At 46.2% G+C, this 20,929-nt stretch overlaps 1 protein-coding gene across 1 annotated transcript in view; it reads right to left on the bottom strand.

Annotated features, from left to right (window-relative positions):
- MYO7A (myosin VIIA) overlaps nt 1-20,929 on the bottom strand; it is a 118,652-nt gene that overhangs the window by 29,059 nt on the left and 68,664 nt on the right. Inside the window, exons 20-31 of the mRNA XM_048840256.2 lie at nt 20,637-20,721; nt 19,159-19,377; nt 18,437-18,544; nt 17,613-17,822; nt 16,959-17,162; nt 15,054-15,230; nt 13,051-13,140; nt 10,255-10,382; nt 8,141-8,267; nt 3,851-3,970; nt 2,806-2,979; nt 1,356-1,583 (exon numbers count right to left, since the gene is read on the bottom strand). Of these exons, the coding sequence (XP_048696213.2) occupies nt 1,356-1,583; nt 2,806-2,979; nt 3,851-3,970; nt 8,141-8,267; nt 10,255-10,382; nt 13,051-13,140; nt 15,054-15,230; nt 16,959-17,162; nt 17,613-17,822; nt 18,437-18,544; nt 19,159-19,377; nt 20,637-20,721 (1,870 nt within the window). The remainder of the gene's footprint in view (nt 1-1,355; nt 1,584-2,805; nt 2,980-3,850; nt 3,971-8,140; nt 8,268-10,254; nt 10,383-13,050; nt 13,141-15,053; nt 15,231-16,958; nt 17,163-17,612; nt 17,823-18,436; nt 18,545-19,158; nt 19,378-20,636; nt 20,722-20,929) is intronic.

The following is a 20,929-nucleotide window of genomic DNA, read 5'->3' as shown; positions in this document are numbered from 1 at the left end:
ACCTGAATGCAGATAACATCTCATTGGATGCTATGGCCATGTTTGCTCCAGAGCCATGTCTAAGCTGGCAAAGCGACCAGTTGCTGGCAACTGGTGTCAGCAAGGTTTACAACCGAACCAATACTGAACGTTGGATCGGCACAAGTCTAGCTGAGAGCAAACTGAGTTCAGCAGAGCGCCAGGAACTCTGGTTAAAACCTGAGCAGGTTTGAGCACCGTGAACAACTCTGTCCTTGTCTACACTTGCAGTTCAATCCTGTTCAGCACTGGTTCAATGACACCCTTTTCTGATACCTGTAGTCAGCAACTGGTAATTCTATTAGTGTAGACAAGGCTTAGTGAGTATAAATCAATTGCGCCTCAGCACATCTCTTGCACTTACGGAGCAAATCCACCTCTCTCTTCATAAATCAGGCAAATTGCTGAAGAACAGATACCTGAATGCAATACACCTTTATTTTGTACTATGTCTTTCATATCAACTGTATCCCAAAGTATTTTATAGAGACATGATATAGCTACAGAAGTGGAGACTGGGAGTGAGAGATATAGGCAAAGGACAAAGGATAGGACTACAGATAAGATTTGAGATGGCGAGTCAATGAGGCAGAGATACAAGAAGGTAATCTAGATATCATGGTGATTGGGCACTTTATAGACACACAGTAGAAATCTCATGTGGAGCTCAGGAGAAGAAGGGTTAGAAGCAGACAGAACAGAAGATAGATATGTTGGATGAAGTCCATGGATACTTTAAAAACAAGGAGGACAAAACACCCAGTCCCAGATCCTTCCCAGATTCTCAGTGGTATTTAGGTCCCTACTCCGTTTGAAGATTAGGGCCTACATTTTCAAAGTAACAAGTACTTTTGGGTTCCACAATTTTGGGGTGCTTAATTAGACATACCTTGAAGGGGCTTGATTTTCAGAAGTGCTGAGCACCTGGCTCTCTAAAAATCAGTCCTCTTTAAGGTCTCTCAGGTTGGGAACCCAAACACTGAGGTAGTCAGAATCACTAGTCACTGAAGCCAAGGGGCCAGACTTTGCCTTGGGATGCTTATGTGCAGCTCCCACCGTTTTCAGATACTCAGGGGCACCTCCCATTGATTTTCGCTGTTTGTAAGTTGGCTCCTTTGACTTTGGTGAGAGTTGTCTGTGAGTTTCTCCGGGGGAGAAATTTGGCTCTTAATGTAGGAAGTTCATGGTGTTGGGTCCCTTATTAGTAGAGAGACAGACAGCAAGAACAGCATTCATTTTAAGGATTCTGGATCCTACCTACCTAAATGAGAACAGAATATTCACGTGCCCAATTTCCCAAGCCAGGAGGCCAAGGTCTGCCATTGTTGAGGACTCACCTTGTCACATCGGTACTCCCCAAACTTCACCCCCCGGACTATCTGCTGGTAAATGAGGTTGGTTGCCACGTTGTCTTCACTTGGATTGTGCCAAGGGGTGAAGATCTCCTTCCTGAAGAAGAGTCGCCACGGCGCGTTGCGCTCCTGGGCTCCCTGCTCTTTGGCATACTGTTCACACTGAGACACAGCATCCATCACGTGGTCGTTGCCGCTCCCCAAGGATGAGACCTGGCCAGGGCAGGAGGGGGACAGCGAAGGTACATGCTGGGTCACCATATTTTTAGCAGCAGTTGCCACACTCCGTGTGAAAGGAGAGACCCATCGTGATTTAGTAGGACGAGATTATACTCCACAAGGGGAGCAAGGAGCCTTTATTATTATGTATTATTTGTATAACCATAGCACCTAAGAGCCCTAGTCATGGGTCAGGCCCCCACTGTGATAGGTGCTGTACAAACACAGAGCAAAAGGATGCCCCCATCACCCTCCTACCATGCCCCTGTGCAGGGGCCAATCACAACTGCAAGAACTCCTCAGAGTGAAAGCCCACAACAGCACCAGCTTCTCCTAAAAGGACAAGGAGGGGTGTGTGCAAAACCCAGTCCCCTCTCTACCAGCCAGCAGAGATGGGCAGCCATGGAGTGGAGAACATGCTGCACCCTCCTATGGGATGCCACAGACCTTCTGCTGTCCAGGAACTGTGGGACTGATTCTGTCTCCCTGAGCACAATGCTTCCGGGAGCTCTCTAAGGCTAGCCAGCTCGCACTGTGCTGCCCACCGGACCTGTGTCTGAAAGGCCCAATCTAGCCCATGGTTTGCGTGTATGATGCTATTCTTGATTGTGCAGGTTCCATGCCTGTGCTCGGAACATTTGATTGAAAGCCAGACTCAGAGCAATGTCTCTCTCCAGACATTACATGGGTACACGCACCTGCCGTAGGCTTTCGAAACAGACCAGAGGATTTCCAAGGACGACACAGCTCTGTCCAGACTTCAAGGTTTATGTAATGGAATGCTAAACTGTACTGTATGGTTCAACCACTAGGTGGCGGTGCGTGTAAAAATACCTTATTTAAGCTACCTGGCAGTGCATTAATGATGAACACATTTGGTGTGTATCTTGCTCAGAAGCAAGCTCTGTAGCCAGTCCATATCTGGTACAGGGCCATGACAGTTTATTAGGAGTAGATGGAGTTACACAGGCAGGCTGTCTGGCTGACTGGATGAAATTTTACTTTCAGGCTATTTTGCCTTCTCATTGACTCTGACCTTTATTCTTAGGGAGTCATATCTACCGGTAGCCTCCAAAAGTTCATTACTGACACAATGACTTAGTGCTCAGTTCCCCACTCTCATCACATGACAGAACTGCCACCCTGAAGATACATATTTTCTATATCAGAAAAGAGCCACCTTCTCCTTCTCTGAGGCATCTAGGCCAGTACGTACCTTGTCAAACAGTGCGATGTAAAGCGAAAACCCAAATCGGTCCTTCAGGCTGATCTTGTCAGCTAAGGAATTACAGAGCTCTTTAGCGGTCGTTGCAGAGTCAGTTAGCAGCGTCTTCGTTGTCCCATCCATAAACGTAACAGGCAGCATGATAGGTTTCTTGGACTTGGTCGCCTAGGAGATTAGAGTCAAACTTTTTAAAGGCATACAAGCCTGATTTATTTGCCCATTTACAAGTTATCTCCCAACGGTCACAGTGCCTTTTCTGGATCCTTTGCTCTAGTACTTATGGCTACATTTGTAATATGGCTGCAATATACTTCTCCACAGCATAATGTAGAGTCACAATTTGAGTAATGGGGAGCAGCTGCAACTCCCAAATTTTTTAATTAATACAGCTAATTGTCAATGGTAATTTTTGATTCTCTTCAATGGACAGTGGATTGAATCCTGGAAGCATGTGTAACCTTTAAATCTGTGTAGAGACTTGGATAATACCCACTGCCTCAAACTACGTGGAACGCAGTTCTGTACCACCTTCAAAATACAAGAAGATGGAGAAGAGTGCAGACAAGAGGAACAGTAACAAGTGGATTGACGATAATGCAAGTCAGTCATAATCATTGTTCTCCACAAGGAAGACATAGTTTCTGCTTCTGAACTGCTAATCCTCAGAATAAGAGAGACAACATCCTATTAAGGGACTGTGAGAAAATGTTTATACCTCTAAATGGAACGGCATTCACTATTAGAGCTGGAAAGAAACTTTGTTCAAAGAAAAACACTTCCACTGAATTTGTCAGGTTTTGGCTGAAAGAAATGAAAACCTGAAAACCAAACTTTTTGGTTTACTAAAAACTGAAAATATTGTTCATTCCCATTTTCAGTCGTCACGGACAGAAGAAAATTTTCCTACAAAAATCTGAAAAATTCAGACAGAAATGGACATTTTCTAAAGCAAATTTCTGTTCAGTCAAAAGTCACTTTCAACAACATTTCAATAAAACCTTTTTGACACACTCTATTTGCTCTAGGGGATTCAGACCTGTAATTCTAACCAGCTGGGCGGCTGTGTCCTAGTCCCATTTGCAAATGTCCTCCTCAATCTCTCTTCACAATAGGGAGCGTAACCAGGAGGACCTCCATTGATGAAGTTCCTTAAATACTGTTGGCAAGAGAGAATGTATTGGTTAGACGACTGACGGCTGCTGTTGGCTTGAACACAGGTCCATGGCTCCATTCTAAAGACTGTCCATCCAAAATGTTATTGCAGCGTTGGTCAGAAGGGGGGAATAAATCAAATAGACCTGTAAGTAATGAGCAGTGGGGAGATAAACACTGAATTTAACCAAATGCACACACCAAATCAATTCCCTGCCATTGCAGGGGCCTTGCGCATTGGTGTAGCTTGGTCCCACCTATTATCCGAATGTGGCACACAATAGTTTGGTCTCCTGAGGGCTGTAACACTTTAGTCTAATCCAGGTTAATGGGCTTGTTGCAGGGGTAACTGGGCGAAGTTTAGTGGCCTGTGACGTGCCAGTCAGAACAGATGATCTGGTGGACCCTTCTGACCTTAAATTCTCTGACTCAATGGGTATGTCTACAAGCCGGAGGTGTAATTTCCAGCTCAAGAAGACAAACCAGCACTAGCTCCAATTAAGCTAGCAAGCTAAAAATAGAAATATCGCTGCTGCACTGTGAGATAGCCACTTGCTAGATCACAGCTGAAATGCTACACATGAGCATGGGCAGCTAGCCCATCCTGCTGCTCATGCTGCTGGGGCTCCACTTCTGTTTTTAGCATGCCAGCTTGATCAGAACTTGCATGGATATGTCTCCTCGAATTGGGAATTACACCTCCCACTATAGTGTAGACATACCCTGTGTCACACACAGAGAACATTTTGATACGTCATTAATACATTAGATAGGTATTTACTTGCTTAGATTTTTAAAAATATACATTTTAAAGAGGTCCTATCCAGGACTCTGTACTTGACCCATGTATTAAAAATGCAACCACATTCGTGCAGAAAAAAATTAAACCCAGCAGCCTCCCCAGAATGACAGACAGAAAATACTTTATAAATAACTTAGACAGACAGCTCTATAAATCATAACTGGGAGGCTCTATAAATCACTTTGCTAGATCTATAAATCATAACTTAGACGTTCTATAAATAACTTAGATAAACAGCTAGGCACTCCGTGGTAATAGTTGCAACAGAGTTTGCATGGTAAACCTGATTTCGGCATCACCTCTAAAATCCACACCCACAAAACTAACAGCTTTGGAATTGGTAGGTAAAGTCTGGGGCTGATGCAGAATTTTTCTGCTAACTCTGAAATAAATCAGAATAAGTGCTCCTGATAAATGTACTTTCAAAACAGAAGTATTCACCAGAGTCCAAAAAAAAAAAATCTACAAATATTTTTGCCATCAAATAGTACAAAAGGAGACAGAAGGAGAGAGAAAATATAGTTCATATCCCCTCAGATGAGTTCTGCCAGCAGTGCACACGGCCAGCATTTAACAGCTACAATACTTTTAAAAAAGAGAGTTCTTGACATTTTAAGTCCTGATTCTGTAATGGCATCTGTACAGGAGACCCCAGTGATTTGCCTGCAGCTCCTTGCAGGATCGGGGCCTTTAACAGTAACCTCAGAGGGAGTCACCGAGAGTCCAGAATGCAAAAGCCCAAGATTACAGAGAGTAAAATCCTGGCTCCACGGGAGTCAATGGGAATTTGGCCGCTAGCTTCAGTGGGGCCAGGGTTCCAGCCAAAGGGTATATTTTGAAGACTATTAACAACTTGTTTCTAGATGTGCTGCACTCTCCCCAAATAAGTCCTCCTTTATCAGAGATTTAAACACAGACTAAAACACTCCATGGGTCATCTCTAGTGACATGATTTACTGGGTCTCATTTCTGGGCATAATGGAATCTTCCGCTGTTTCACACACGATTTATCTGCCTTATCCGTTTCCCTACAGGAAGGGCTTGTGGCTGACACAAAGAACTCTATTGATGAATTTGGCTCCTGGATTCAGCTCTAAGGACCAAGGTCCTGATCCAGACTACACTGAAGTCAGTGGAAATGCTCCAACTGAACTTCACTGGGTTTGGGATCAGGCTACAGGTTCTGAAGTTCTTCCTTGGGCAAAGCTCTCATGGTGGCAATAGGAGTCTTGCCTGAGCAAGGACTGAGGGCCTAGTCCTGCAACGTGCTAAGTACTCAGCCCAGCAAAGCCCTTAAGCCCATGCTTAAACGTAAGCCTGAGTAGCCCCATTGAAGTCACCATGATTCTGGGTGCTCAGCACCTCTCAAAGTCAGGCTACTTTTATCTAGGGACCTAAATATGGATTTAGGCCAAAATTGTTTTTAAAAATGGGATCCAAAGAAGTGGCCTGATTTGCAAGAGTGATGAGCACTTAGCAGCTCCCAGTGACTTCAGTGGGAGCTGCTGGATGCCCAGTACTTTGGGAGATAAGGTTGCTCATCTAGAGGTCTTGGCTTCCATCTGGATACATGAGGAAGTAGGATACAGGGGGGTAGAGCAACCGAACAAAATACACTCATAGATTTGGGGTTAATTTAAAACAGACACACACACACATTACATATATATATATGTGTGTGTGTGTGTGTGTGTGTGTATATATATATATATAAATAAAATTTTAACTGCTTGGCCTGAAATTTTCTATGCTGATTTTTTTTATTTCAGCAAAATTGAGCTCACCTTGTAATACCACTGATAGACACATTTACCAGCGTAGCAGAGGCATCAACTTAGTGTTCAAAAACCCCATCTGCATATACAAATTATCCTTTGTATATTCCTATGGGGTAACTGCAGGCATAAACATGCTGCCTGGATGTGCAGATCCCACTTGTGCAAGAATATGGATGTTTGGCCTCCCATAGGTGTTTGCATATTCTTTGCAGAAGCAACTCAGACGCATGCATTTGAAAATGTGGCCCCAGAAGTCCCTGCTTTCTCACATACATAAACTGCAGCTGCTTTCTCTGAGCCCTCTTCTGTGTTACCAGCCTTCATAGAATCATAGAATCATAGAATATAAGGGTTGGAAGGGACCCCAGAAGGTCATCTAGTCCAACCCCCTGCTCAAAGCAGGACCAATTCCCAGTTAAATCATCCCAGCCAGGGCTTTGTCAAGCCTGACCTTAAAAACCTCTAAGGAAGGAGATTCTACCACCTCCCTAGGTAACGCATTCCAGTGTTTCACCACCCTCATAGTGAAAAAGTTTTTCCTAATATCCAATCTAAACCTCCCCCACTGCAGCTTGAGACCATTACTCCTCGTTCTGTCATCTGATACCATTGAGAACAGTCTAGAGCCATCCTCTTTGGAACCCCCTTTCAGGTAGTTGAAAACAGCTATCAAATCCCCCCTCATTCTTCTCTTCTGCAGGCTAAACAATCCCAGCTCCCTCAGCCTCTCCTCATAACTCATGTGTTCCAGACCCCTAATCATTTTTGTTGCCCTTCGCTGGACTCTCTCCAATTTATCCACATCCTTCTTGAAGTGTGGGGCCCAAAACTGGACACAGTACTCCAGATGAGGCCTCACCAATGTCGAATAGAGGGGAACGATCACGTCCCTCGATCTGCTCGCTATGCCCCTACTTATACATCCCAAAATGCCATTGGCCTTCTTGGCAACAAGGGCACACTGCTGACTCATATCCAGCTTCTCGTCCACTGTCACCCCTAGGTCCTTTTCCGCAGAACTGCTGCCTAGCCATTCGGTCCCTAGTCTGTAGCTAGGGATGGCAGCTTCCTATAGGACTGTTAATTATTCTTGGCTATTATATGTAGGACAAGAGAGGGCCAGGCTGCAAAACTGGGATCTGAGCATCCCGAATTTGCAGGTGTGCTTAGATTAGCCTATTGTAGAAATACAAGTCAGCTGTGAAGTTTGGCTGCAGATCTGGATTCAAATTTCTGCACGGCCTTGAGATCTGAGATTTGGTTTCAATTAAAAACAATTTCCTAATAATTTATTCTTCTTTATAATTCAATGATTTGGGTAGAAGAATAGCCTTTTGGGCCCCATTTCAGGAAACGATTTAAGCAGTTGCTAAACTTTAACTTCGATGGGGCTAAAGCTCATGCTTAAGTCCTTAGCTGAACTGGGGCTTTTATTACAATAGAGCTTTCCTGTAAAATCAGACCCTGTGTGGAAAGGGAGTCACGACACAGTCAACAAGCAGAGAAACCAAAGAGAAGAGTTGGCTCCAGCATTGCGAAACGAAATGTATAAATAGATATGCCAGGCAAATGATAAATAACATTCGCTCTTCACCTTCACAAACTTTTCAGAAGGAGCAAAGCATCCCACGCACAGCGACATCAGGATCCAGCCTCTGGCATGGCTGCTTTTGGAAGGGTTCTGGGTGAGCTGTTTGCAGATTTGACAATAGATTTCGTCCCTGCAACAGAAATCAGGGTTAGATCCCAGCCAGTCATTCAAGATACCATTTCTCTCTCAGTGGATCCCTGATCCACAGCCCACTGAAGTCAATGGGAGTCTTTCCAATAATTTCAGTGGGCTCTGGATCAAGCCCTTAATGAATAATTTGCTACTTTTTCTGGTGAAATCTGCCTCTCAGGCTTGCAAACTGTTACTAGATGTTAAAGGGGCTGCTGTCTTTCAGATGGGATGTAAAACCAGACCCTGACGGCTTGATAATTAAAGGTCCCATGGCACTTTATGTCAGTCTAGGGGTATTAACCTTGTTGCCCTGGCCAATTAACTCTGACAATTACATCCCTCCTACAGAAATCCCCCTTGCAAATTCAAATGGAAACGACATTCCTCTACACTTTGGCTGAGATCTTCCAAAGCTGCCGAAAAGCAGCTCTGGAACTGGGCATCCAGGCAGCTTTGAAAGTCTCAGCTTTCTTGTGCTGAGTTGCTACGTAGTGTTGCTGTGTCCATTTAAACAAACAGCCGCCATGTTCCATCCTAGCAGCATCATCTTGTCAGTGGTGGGTAAAATGAGCCTTGTATGTTGTTTGCGTGAAGAGCTTTGTGAGCTTTTGGGATGAACGGCAAAACATACCAGAGGCGGTGCAGAGAATGACACCCTGTAGTTGAGGTGGCCCAAAACGTTCCATAAGAAGACCCTGTTTTCTGTTCCTTAAACTTGGCCAAATTTTAATTGCTTGGGCTGAAATTTTCTATGCTGATTTTTAAAAAAATTTCAGTAAAAACAGTTTGGTTGTTTCTCAGAACGAGGTTTAGGAAAAAGACGTGTTTTGTCCATGTTAAAAGCTTCTTACGTCTGTTTTGTTGAGAAGCTCTAAGTGCCGCCACGTTTTGGAACAGGGACTTACAATTTGGTATGGGGATTGCCCTGTGGTCAGGGGGTATTTTTTGCCATCCCCTTGAAAATCCACCCATGTTTGGCCAAGTTCATGAGCCTTTGAAAATATTAGTTTGCACATGCTCAGAGGAGTTTGGCAGCAGAATTCTCCAGAGTCTGCCAGCATACGCCACCCCCTAACAGCTACTATCTGCTACCAGGCACTCACAAAAGCAGCTGAGGTCCTCCTGCTATGAATATATCGAGCACTATATAATGCTCTGAAAAATCAGGTCTGAAGCATTTCAAATTGGGCCCCCTAAATCAGTATACAATTTTAACCTTAATCTGCCTTTATCACACAGTTCCCCATCTGTAAAATGGGCATAATACCACCCCCTCATCTCATAGAGTTGTAGTGAAGATACATTAATTGTGCGTGAAACAGGGTTGGAATAATGTGCAGAAATAAGGCCAAGGGCCACACACTGGACAGTGAGTAGGACAAAATATTGAATAGCTGTTCATTAAGTGAGCACTGTCCATTCTGTGCACTGAATGAGGCAGGGTCCGATGGAAAAAACAGCATATGATCTTGTAATTAAAGATTGTGTCTGAATGCATATGCACAAAGGGTCTGAATTAAGGTAGCATGGGCAATCATAATTCGGCTTTTCCTGTCTTTTGAGTTTTGACTTTGCAATTGCAACAATGTTCTTTTAACATAGTTTTTTGTATGCAATAAAAGAAATCTATTCTTCTAACAAAAGAAGACCCAGCAACTTAGGCTGTAATGGCTTGGATAAAAATAAGCAGTGAAAAGAAAAAAGGAATGCTAATAACCGGGGGCGTGATCCAAAGTCCAATGAAGTCTATGTCAGCCTTTCCACTGACCCCAGTGAACTTTGGATCAAGCCTGAAATGAACATCTAACAAACATGATGGGAGCCTAGCCCCAATCATACAGAGGAAGAGAGCTCGAAGAACAGTGTAATACATGTTTTAATCAATCGCACAGATTAGCAAAAACCTTTTTTTTTAATGAGAGCAGCTTAACTAATAGGGGGGAAAAACAGAGAATGATGGTCGACTCTTTGCACTGATTTCTAACCTTAATGCTGGTCTGAGGATGCCATTACCAATAATGAAATGCAGCTTCTCCAAGTTGGAGGTGGGTCGGTCTTCGAGCATGCTGTTGCCTTGGAGGGTGGACTCACCATCATGGAGTCTCTTTGTCACCTGTCAACCAAAGACATTATTCTCTTTCTGGATAACTTGTTGCTATGGTTCTCCCCTCCTCCAACCCAGGCCTTTATGAACAGCTGCCCCCCGCCCAAGTAGGACTATAATCTAGTCATGACAGTTCCCAGGAGAACCCCATCTCCTGTTTATTCAGAGGGCTTCAATTTTACCCTCTAACTTACCAGTAATTTGGATGCAGCTCTTTTGCTTTTAATCCCCCAAATCCTTGTATAGTACATATAAAGGTGAACCAAGTTCTGTCTAATCAATCTACCTAGAGCAGGGATCTCAAACTCAGATCACCAGGAGGGCCACATGAGGATTACTGACACCCCACCCCGCCCCTGGCCCCACCCTCACTCCACCTCTTCCATGAGACCCCACCCTGCCTCTTCCCACCCCTTCCCCAAAGTCCCCAACCCAACTCCGCCCCCTCCCTGCCCCATTCCAACCCCTTCCCCAAATCCCCACCCCTGCCCCACCTCTTCTCCGCCTCCTCCCCTGAGTGTGCGGCTCCCCGCTCCTCCCTCCTGGAAAGCACTAAGCGCTGCCAAACAGCTGTTTGGCAGTGGGAAGCACCTGGAGGAAGGCAGAGAAGTAGGGACGCGGTGTGCTGGGGGTGGTGGCGGGGGATGGGAATTTGCCGGCCACAGGAAATAACTCGCGGCGGGGGGGGGGCGAGGGGGGAGCGCAGGGAGCTTGGCAGGCCACAGCAAATAACTCCGCGGGCCACATGCGGCCCATGGGCTGCGTGTTTGAGACCCCTGACCTAGAGCATCTTCTTATAGTATCTGTTTTGTCTTAGACCACTCCTTTGCCCCAGTTTTTCCACAACAGCACCATAGGCCACAATTCCAAGCCCCACCCTCAGCTGGGATAACTCTATTAGAAGGCAGTGGAGTTACACCAGCCTATAACTGATGACGATCTGACTCTTCATCTCATCTCTATTCAATCATCATTAAAAAACCAGTAACACAATTAAAAGATGCTCCATCAGTCAAAACCACAACACCATGGCTGTAAGGCTGTAAGCACATTCGTGGTTGTGATCGCTGTTATTGGTTTCCTCTGTAAGCGCACATCATAGAATCATAGAATTGTAGGACTGGAAGGGACCTCGAGAGGTCATCTAATCCAGCCCTCAGAATTCATGGCACAATTTGTGACTGTACTTAAGTATTATCTAGACTATCCCTGGCAGGTGTTTGTCTAACCTGCTCTTAAAAATCTCCAATGACGGAGATTCCACAACCTCCTCAGACAATTTATTCCAGTGCTTAACCGCGCTGACAGTTAGGAAGTTTTTAATGATGTCCAACCTAAACCGCAATTTAAGCCCATTGCTTCTTGTAATACCCTCAGAAGTTAAGGACAACAATTTTTCTTCCTCCTCCTTGTAACAACCTTTTATGTACTTGAAAACTGTTATCCCCTCTCTAACTAAACAAACTCATTTTTAAAGTCTTCCCTCATAGGTCATGTTATCGAGACCGTTAATCATTTTTGTTGCTCTTCTCTGGACTTTCTCCAATTTGTCTACATCTTTCCTGAAATGTGGCATCCAGAACTAGACACAATACTCCAGTGGAGGCCTAATCAGCATGCAGTAGAGCAGAAAAATTACTTCTCATGTCTTGCTTACAACACTCCAGTTAATACATCCCAGAATGATGTTTGCTTTTTTTGCAACAGTGTTACACTGTTGACTCATATTTAGCTTGTGGTCTACTGTGACCCCCAGATCCCTTTCTGCAGTACTCCTTCCTAGGCAGTCATTTCCCATTTTGTATGTGTTCAACTGATTGTTCCTTCCTAAATGGAGTGCTTTGCAGTTGTCCTTACAGTATTCCATCCTATTTACTTCAGACCATTTCTCCAGTTTGTCCAGATCATTTTGAATTTTAATCCTATTCTACAAAGCACTTGCAACCCCTCCCAGCTTGGTATCATCCGCAAACTCTACAAGTGTACTCTCTATGCCATTATCTCAATCATTGATGAAGACATTGAACAGAACCAGACCCAGAACTGATCCTTGCGGGACTCCACGTGATATGCCCTTCCAGCTTGACTGTGAACCACTGATAATTCCTCTCTACCATACCGTATAAAAAGGAGGATGTGTCAAGAAAAAGGATTCTCTGCCCCAAGAGCCGAAGAGTGGGATTTTCAGAAGTGCTCAGCACTGGCCGAATGGCTCACATGGGAGTTTGACCACAGATATCAATGGCAGAGGAGTTAGGCCAATGTTGAGTGCTTGTGAAAATCCACTTGGAATCTAAAGCCGAGCAGGGTGGGACTGAAGCGAGAAAGACCGAGAATGTACAGGCCAACACAGAGGGATGGGCGACTCTCACTGGAAGTCTATGCAGATGGAGGGGTGTGAAAAGAGGAGGTGGACGGCTTGATGACTGGAGAGTGGGAGCTGTCCCAGGCATAGGGAACAGTGGGGAAGAAGGCATGAGGTGCAGGGTGACTCAAGGAGACATGGGGAGCCAACCTTTCCCTTTAAAGAATCCTTAAATCTTTCAGGCCCCCAAAGACACAGTGAGCAGCAACCCCAGAGAAGGTCTGGTTGTGTAAGCAGCAGGAGAGAGTCAGAGAGCCCTGCAGATCATATAATACCACTTGTGGTAACCAGCCGCAAAGCATTTCCTCTCACCTCTTCAGTCAGTTTGGATTTCTTCTTTAGAGTCAAGGAGACCAGCTTGTGCCGCACACTATTCTTCTTGTGGCCATCTATGTGAGCGCTCTGCAAAGGCAAGAAATATAGCCTTATTCCTGAGACACACACAACCCTGCAGAGTGGGTTTCCTGTGTATCCAGCTCATCAGCTTTTAGAAATGGCAACATTTTCAGTGGATTTGGAGCACTGATTTGATATTTCTGAGAGATGGGCCAGAACCAAACCCCTATATCTAATTTCCTCCAACCCACTGTAATGCTCAGATCTGGATCTCAATTTTGCAGCTGGCCTCTGTCTCTTTAATGGGCCAAATCAAAACCTGGATTGAAACAACCTCATATTTTAGGAAAGTTTGACATGAAGGTAAATTACAGCTCAAACCCATCTCTAATATGTAGTTTATGGATTAGAAGCAGCTGGCCGCTTATGAATATCCATCCATCCATTTCTAATTCAATCTAACCAGGCATTCATACTACCCAGAGAAATGAGAATATTACTGTCCAAGAAGAACAGTTTGTCTCTAAGATAAAAATACATTGTTAAATTTTATTTCTCTTCTCTAGGGGCTCTGCTGATGCTACAGCCGACTGAAATATGATCTTCTGTCCAATGAAAAAAATTTAAAAAATGGTTAATTATACAGAACCAAGCCTGATTCTTCATGTATATTTTAACATAATTAGATCCCAATGGAGATTACTTTCCTCACCAGCAGCTTTAATGAAATTGCTACATTATATCATTGTTTCTGGGAATATGACTAGAACCAGGCATTTTATTTATTTAGATCTACCAAAAGTGGCAAACAAAGGTGGCTGTTCTTAGACTCTAGAGCAGTGGTCTCCAAAGTGGGGTGCGCCAGGCCATCCGTGGGGGTGCACGGCAGGAGGAGCGCCGCCGAAGAAGCGCCGCCGGCACGGACCTTTGATCCTTGGGCAGCACGCCGGCGGCCACTCGGCTCTCCCCGCTCCGTCTTCGGCGGCACGCCGGCGGCCGCTCGGCTCTCCCCGCTCCGTCTTCGGCGGCACGCCGGCGGCCGCTCGGCTCTCCCCGCTCCATCTTCGGTGGCACGCCGGCGGCCGCTCAGCTCTCCCCGCTCCGTCTTCGGCGGCACACCGGCGGCCGCTCTTTTTTTTTTTGCTTCCCCAGAGCTGGCCCTGGGGGTGCGCGATTCAAAAATTTTGGAGACCCCTGCTCTAGAGGGCCTTGATGTAATTGACAAACACATCTAAGAGCAGCAGTACCATTTATCACATCCTGCCACCAGCAAGCCAGGCCACTGAAAATGTCCTGCCATCTTGTATAAGGCAGATTCTCAAAGACGAAAGCATACGAACTGCCAGAGTGCAATGACCAATGGTCTATCCAGTCTTTTGTCCTGCTTTTGGCAGCAGCCAAAGATGGATTCTTATGGTGAAGTGTACTTGTCCCATAATAACCTAATGGTGCAATACCATTTACCATAGGAGTAATTTTCTTCTGACCCCAAGAGGGGTTGAATCCCGTGGGACAATCCCAGACCTCACCGCTCCCACACATCTTTGGCCTGACAAACACAAACACAGAGCCACATGTTCATTTAAATCCAACCAAAAACATTCCACCGCACACACATGCCTGGGGAGAGGATGAGAGAATGAATCACATGTGACAAGTGTTAGCCACATAGCTTAACGCACTAATAATCATAATAATACCTAGTTCTGCTAGAGTGCTTTGCATCAGTAGAATACTATGGTGAGGAGGGTGGTATAAGAATCTATATGGAATAGAATTTATACTTTGAAACACAAGGGATGAGAGCCTTTGTAGTTTTCTCCTTGCTAGCATAGTGGCGGATGAAATTTACAAAACTATTTGCCTCAATCAATCCCATCAGCAGTTTGTTCCATAGATAAATTTCTACTTTCACGAATGGTACATCAAGAATATGGGCTCTTCTACAGCTGTAACATTAAAGGAAAGAGCATTCTCACCTCTCCTTCCCCCTGCAGAGCCTGCAGCTCTTTCTTGTAGGTCTTTTTCCCTAGAGTCTCATAGATTTTGGTCATCACTGGAATCTTCTCACTGCCGTCGCTCATAGCCGTATGGTATTTAGGCTCAGGAAGGTCTCCCATGAAACGAAGAATAGTGATCCACACTGCCAGTGCTGCCTATTTGCAATAAAGATGTAACTTACTAGAGTTCTTAGCTTGGTCTGGGTTAATATAATTAATTGTGTGTATTAGACTGTAATAAAGCCATGGCCACCAGTGACTGGTCCCATCCCAGCACTAAACACTTCATGACAGCGTGGATAATACTCAGATCCCCTGCTCCAAAAGCACAGGCCCCTGCTACTTGAGCTAAAGGAGACTCTCCTTTGGTTGTTAGCAGGTCTATGACAAACCATTGAGCAGTTCTGAATCTGTCCACGAGAGGCTAGTGGTGAGTATACAGTGCAAAATGACTAGTTCATTAAAATGTGTACTGTAAATGCAAATTAAACTAAAACTGTGCAACATGGACTGCAGTCTGGAAAATACATGACACCCTTCTCCATTAAAGTCGTGTATGAAGGAGAAACTACTCAAATTAGATCATCCAAAACAAACTAAGTCCCTGCCCCTGCTCCCTCCCGCCCAAAAAGAACAATCAGACTGTTATCAGAGGAACAGCCGTGTTAGTCTGTATTTGCAAAAAGAAAAGGAGTACTTGTGGCACCTTAGAGACTCATGCTCAAATAAATTGGTTAGTCTCTAAGGTGCCACAAGTACTCCTTTTCTTTTTGCAAATGAGACTGTTAGTATCAAAAAAGGGTTTCTTACTAAGTTGAGGTTTTCTGTCCCATCATTTCTCAGCTGCACGAACAGAAAGGCCAGTAGAATAATAACAAACAGGGAGGATACTACGATCCATCTTTTTATACAATGTCGGGCCATTAAGGAGTTTGGGCACAAGTCTCCTATACAGTTCCTGTGCACACCCTGTATACGTGGCTCTTGGCCCAATCCCTAACAGACTGGTCACCACGAGCACAGTGGGCACCGTCAGCAGGGCCGGCTCCAACGTTTTTGCCACCCCAAGCGGTCAAAAATTTTTTTTGCCGCCGAATGGGGAGGCGGAATCCTGCCCGCCGAACACGGAGGTGGATGGTGCGGCCGCCGAATTGCTGCTGGCAACCAAAGAAGAGTCACATTCTTGCCACCGCATTGCCGCCGAGCATGAAACGCGCTGTGACGGAGCGGCCACTGAATTCCCGCCGCCGCCGAGGGAGGATTGCCGCCCCAGAGCCCGATGTCCTGCCGCCCCTTTACATTTGCCACCCCAGGCACCTGCTTGGTTCGCTGGTGCCTGGAGCCAGCCCTGACCGTCAGAGCATCTCAGCAGAGACATCAAGGACTGAATGGGCATGTGGACTGACTTCCCATCCTGAGGCACATGGGTGGGACAGTGTGGGAGCAGACTGTCCTACTGCTGTATATTTATACCTGTTTGGTGGCCCTCTGCCTCCTAAGCTCTAACTCTAGCCCGCTACACAAGTACTAGATTCAGGTTCAGAATGCTTGGGGAGGATTGTTTTATTACTGTTTTATTTCTTAAACATGGTGCTCAAGCACATCGCAAATGAAATTTCCTTAGGGTGCGCCACATGACTATTGTAAAAAGGCTGGTGGCTACTTGCCCAATAGAAAGAGAAGCCATCAATGAATGTCACACGGGACATCCAATAGCAGATAAGGACTTTGCTCCTAAACTATCTTCAGACTCGTGTGTTCTACTGGGATGGATTCAAATGGGTGTCCTAGAAATGAAGGGCTCTGTAGCCTATTACCAACCCGCTGAACCATCCAGCCCCATTCTTCATGACCAGGACATTTCTGGATTATTTCCTGTCTCACCAACTGGTCTCCTTCGTCCTCGTGGTACAGAAGGGGCTGCTTAAGTGGCCGGCGGATGTATGTGTGCGTCGTCGTGCCCTGGAAGTAGGTGGCTGCAAACTTTGCAAATTTGTACTCTGAGAGGTCTTCCTCCTCTTCCTCGGGGAGGGGCAAAGCTGCATCTAAATCCTCTTCCTCTAGCTCCTTTTGGGTTCGCTCAAGGTCCTGGAGAGGGAGGAAAATATACACGCCCTGTTTGGTTTTGTGTTTTTTAAAGCTCCCTCACCCTGCACCTGACCTTGCTCCCCGTTCTGCCACTGATTTCAATAGGACCAGGATCAGTTCTTAGGACAAGAATAGGCACAAAGGACCCAATCCAACTCCCCTTGAAACCAGTGATTTCAAGGGGAGCTGGATCCGGGCCACGTGAGGTCTGTAGATACTTCTTTATCCTGAGGAGAATTCCTCTGTGGGACAGACTCCCAAAGGCAGTAGGAGAAGCAGCAAGTGTGAACACACTGGAAAAAGAGTTATGATGAGCACTCCAAGAGCAAACCATTAGGGTAATAGGGTGATGATGCTGAACCAAGATGGGATGGATTGCCATCTGTCCCAATATATTACTCTGAGCAACACTGGCAAGCCCTGTCTGTTGCTCCATTCTCCATGCAGTACCTCAAAGCCATTGGGTGCCTGTCCTTCCTGGCCTGGCAGAGACGAAGTGGTCCCTAGGAATCCAAACATTTTGTCCACCATATCTGAGTCGTTCACTGGCTCGTTTCGGGCCTTCTCCATTTTGCTTAAGAGTTCCTTCTTCCGACGGGCTTCCTCCTTCTCCTTCACCTCTCTCTCAGCATCTTCCCGGGCCAGCTGGGCAAGGCGTACCTAGAAGAGAATGGTTACGCTGATTAGAGTGCATTCTCTGGCAAGCTGGTCCTAAATTCTGCAGCATGGCCCCTTGGCTTTAGAGCAGAAGGAAGGTCTTGGAGTTAAAGCACTAGACTGAGACGCAGAAGATCTGAGATAAATTCCCAGCTCTGCCACTGACTCACTGTGTGACCTTGGACAATGCTTAAACTGTGCCTCAGTTCCCCACCTGCAAAATGGACACAACAATGCTTCTTTCTCTCTTCTTTTGGCTATTTAGAGCACGAGGTCCCAGGTGCAGAACTTTTACTCTATGTACATAGAACACCTAGCACAGTAGCAATGTTCCAGTCTCAGGAGCGGTCCTTTATGCAGTCCCATAGTACCCAAAAGAATAAGCATAATCTGTGGCATTCTGGTGTTGCAGATTGGAAATTCTGTGCTAGCTTCATTCAAGTTAAAATAGGGACGCCTTTACTGAATCAAATACGAACAGTACAACAGGACAGTAAGTCCTCATACTATTTATTGGGATGCTGCCTTCAATTGACTTTATTCTGCCCCTACACTTTTCAGCGGGAGTAGAATCAGGCCCTAAAGAGAAGCCAAGAAAGAGAAAAGTCAGGACGTACTTGGTGCTTCTTTTCTGCTTCCTCTTTGGCTTTCTTGGCACTCATCTCCTTCCTGAGCCGTTCCTCTTCTGCCAGACGAAGCTTCTCTGCTTCCAGACGACGGTGATACTGGGAAAGAAAACACAAGTGGGCTTTTAAAAAGGCAGTTAGCACTTTTGCCCTGCTAACATCCAGATCACAGGAGCACGCAGTACAGACACAAACACAGGTCTATCCCTTGGTATGTCTCAAGGAACACTAACATAATGGGAGTCAGTTTCTAGCCCGAGAGAGGCTACCAGCTTTCACATTCCTTTCTGATTTTTATTTCATTCTGTCAAGACCTTGGGGAAAGAGTTTGTGTTCTGCACTCCCTTGCACAGAGTCAGTGATCCACATACTACTGTGATCTGCCTCTCTCTATGGTATTTAGGGAGCTGACCTCTAGGGTAACCACAGACTTTTGTATCCTGGAACAAACATTTGGGGCATGCCCATATTAGCCTTCACCAAAGTGTTAACTAACTCAAGTTAATTGGCAATCAATTAACTCCAGGTTAAAAAAAATCTAGTGTAGACATACCCTTAGACAGAGAGACACTGACAGCTAGACAAAGGCCGTAGGATGGATGTTATAAAGCCTATCATGCTCTGGGGAAACCAGCCCTGTTGGTCCTGTTAACTGGCTGCTGTCTTTCTCCAGCAAACGTGCTAGCAAACAGCATTTCCTGCATGGTACTTACTTCTCCCTTAAGGCGCTTATACAGCCTCCGTGCAATCATGCCCCTGACATAAGCCTGGACCGTGAAGACAGCCCATAGGCGATGGCGGAAGGCCCTGCGCACCAGGCAGCCTCGGCACCTTGCCTGGAACTCGATGATGCGTCTGCGAGCCATGTGGTACTGCGTGTGGAGTTTGCGGGAACGGTAGAGGGCCTGGAGCCTCAGGAACCCAATCCTCATCTGCAAAGGAAACAGAGTTAAGACACTGGGGGCCCCTGAGGGTCTCACTGGCCATAATCAGATTTTCCTCGCTCGTCCGCCCCCTCGCAGCTGAAAATAAAAACCTGATGAAATTAGCAACAAGCAAAGAGCCCCCCCTCCCACCCCCCCGAAAGCAGGGGAAAACTGCTGTGAGATGGCAGAGAAACAAAGGGTGCCTGGATTTGGGGGCCTGATCCAAAGCTCACTTAGTCAACGGGAGTTTTCCCACGGGCTAGAGATCCAAGTCTTTATGGGCTCAGTGACCCATAAAGCACAGTCTCCTCCCTGTGCTTCCCTCCAGAGGTTTGACTCTCAAGATCCCCCAGATCTACGCAGATCTCAGGGCAATCACAGGTAGAAAGGGCCATGCACAAGGAGGCCCAGCATCTCCCCCTGCCTCCTGTCATGGCTATTACCACTACATTGTCTCCTCCAAGCAGTTCCACATCACAGGAGCGGGCACTTACGTTGATTCAGTCAGGCATAGCTTAAGCTGGGTTGCGTGGGGGATGATACTGCAGAGAACGGCCATCCCTCTGGCCTTGAACCCTCCCATTCTCAGCCTGCCCCCTGCACACTTCAGCAGGGCAAATGTCATGGTGGGCCCCCTGCAGGTCTTCTGCTGGGTTGGGTCCAGAAGAGGGTCATATACCATGTCGGGTGCATTCTCTTCTTCCGTCCCACACTCCCTAATGAGTTCTGGGATCTGCCATGCTTGGGGATGCTAAGGGGGCCTGTGTAAATACCCAGGACACCATAAGATGTCAGCCACACCTGCGCAGTTTTGGATGGGGTTGTGGAGTGGGGGGACTGTTAGAAAAATATGGCTGCAGCTGCAGTAAAGTCTGAGGGACAACCTGGATCCAGTGCATTTCCAAGGACAGAGCTATACCACTTCCAGCAGCTTTAATACTGGCCCTGAGTTTGCAGCCTCCTGAGAAACAACATAAGCCATCCAGGACCACAGGTGATCAGCTGCTGTAAGATGGGTTCAACTCATGACAAAGGCATGAGGAGGACAACCAAAGAGACAGTCGCTCCCTTTATTCAGAACAGAGGGCAACGAGGGTATAGCTTCCCCCCCTTCCCTCCATCCACCCAACACACTAGCCAGCTCTCCCCCCTTTGATCTTTCCCCTCAGGGGAGCTTGACTGGACCAAAAGGGAAACTGATATCTGGATCCTAGACAATGAGACCAAGGCGGTAAAGAACATAAAGGACAACTGGCAACACTTACAGCACCGTAGTTCTTTCTGCAGTTATGTCCCCGCCAGTATCTCTGAATCATCAGGGCCGAACGTCGCACTTTCAGGAAATTGGACCTGGAAAGGCATTACAACACTTTGTGCTGGTCTGCTGGGGGTTAGCGTCACCTTGGCCCGCAGGGAAAGCCGGCCACATTCTTCACAGACTGTAAGGGAGGAAGCTGGAGTAACCTCCACCCCCTTGAGCTCAGTCGTCTGCCGGATAATGCCAGTCCCAGCTTTCCTTTCCCATGCAAGAGGAAGCAGAGGCATTGTAGTGGTGCTA

This window comes from Caretta caretta, chromosome 1 (genome assembly GCF_965140235.1).
Source record: "Caretta caretta isolate rCarCar2 chromosome 1, rCarCar1.hap1, whole genome shotgun sequence".
Classification (NCBI taxonomy): domain Eukaryota; kingdom Metazoa; phylum Chordata; order Testudines; family Cheloniidae; genus Caretta; species Caretta caretta.
Note: the sequence above shows the minus strand (reverse complement) of the source record. Positions and strands in the feature narration are given on the sequence as shown.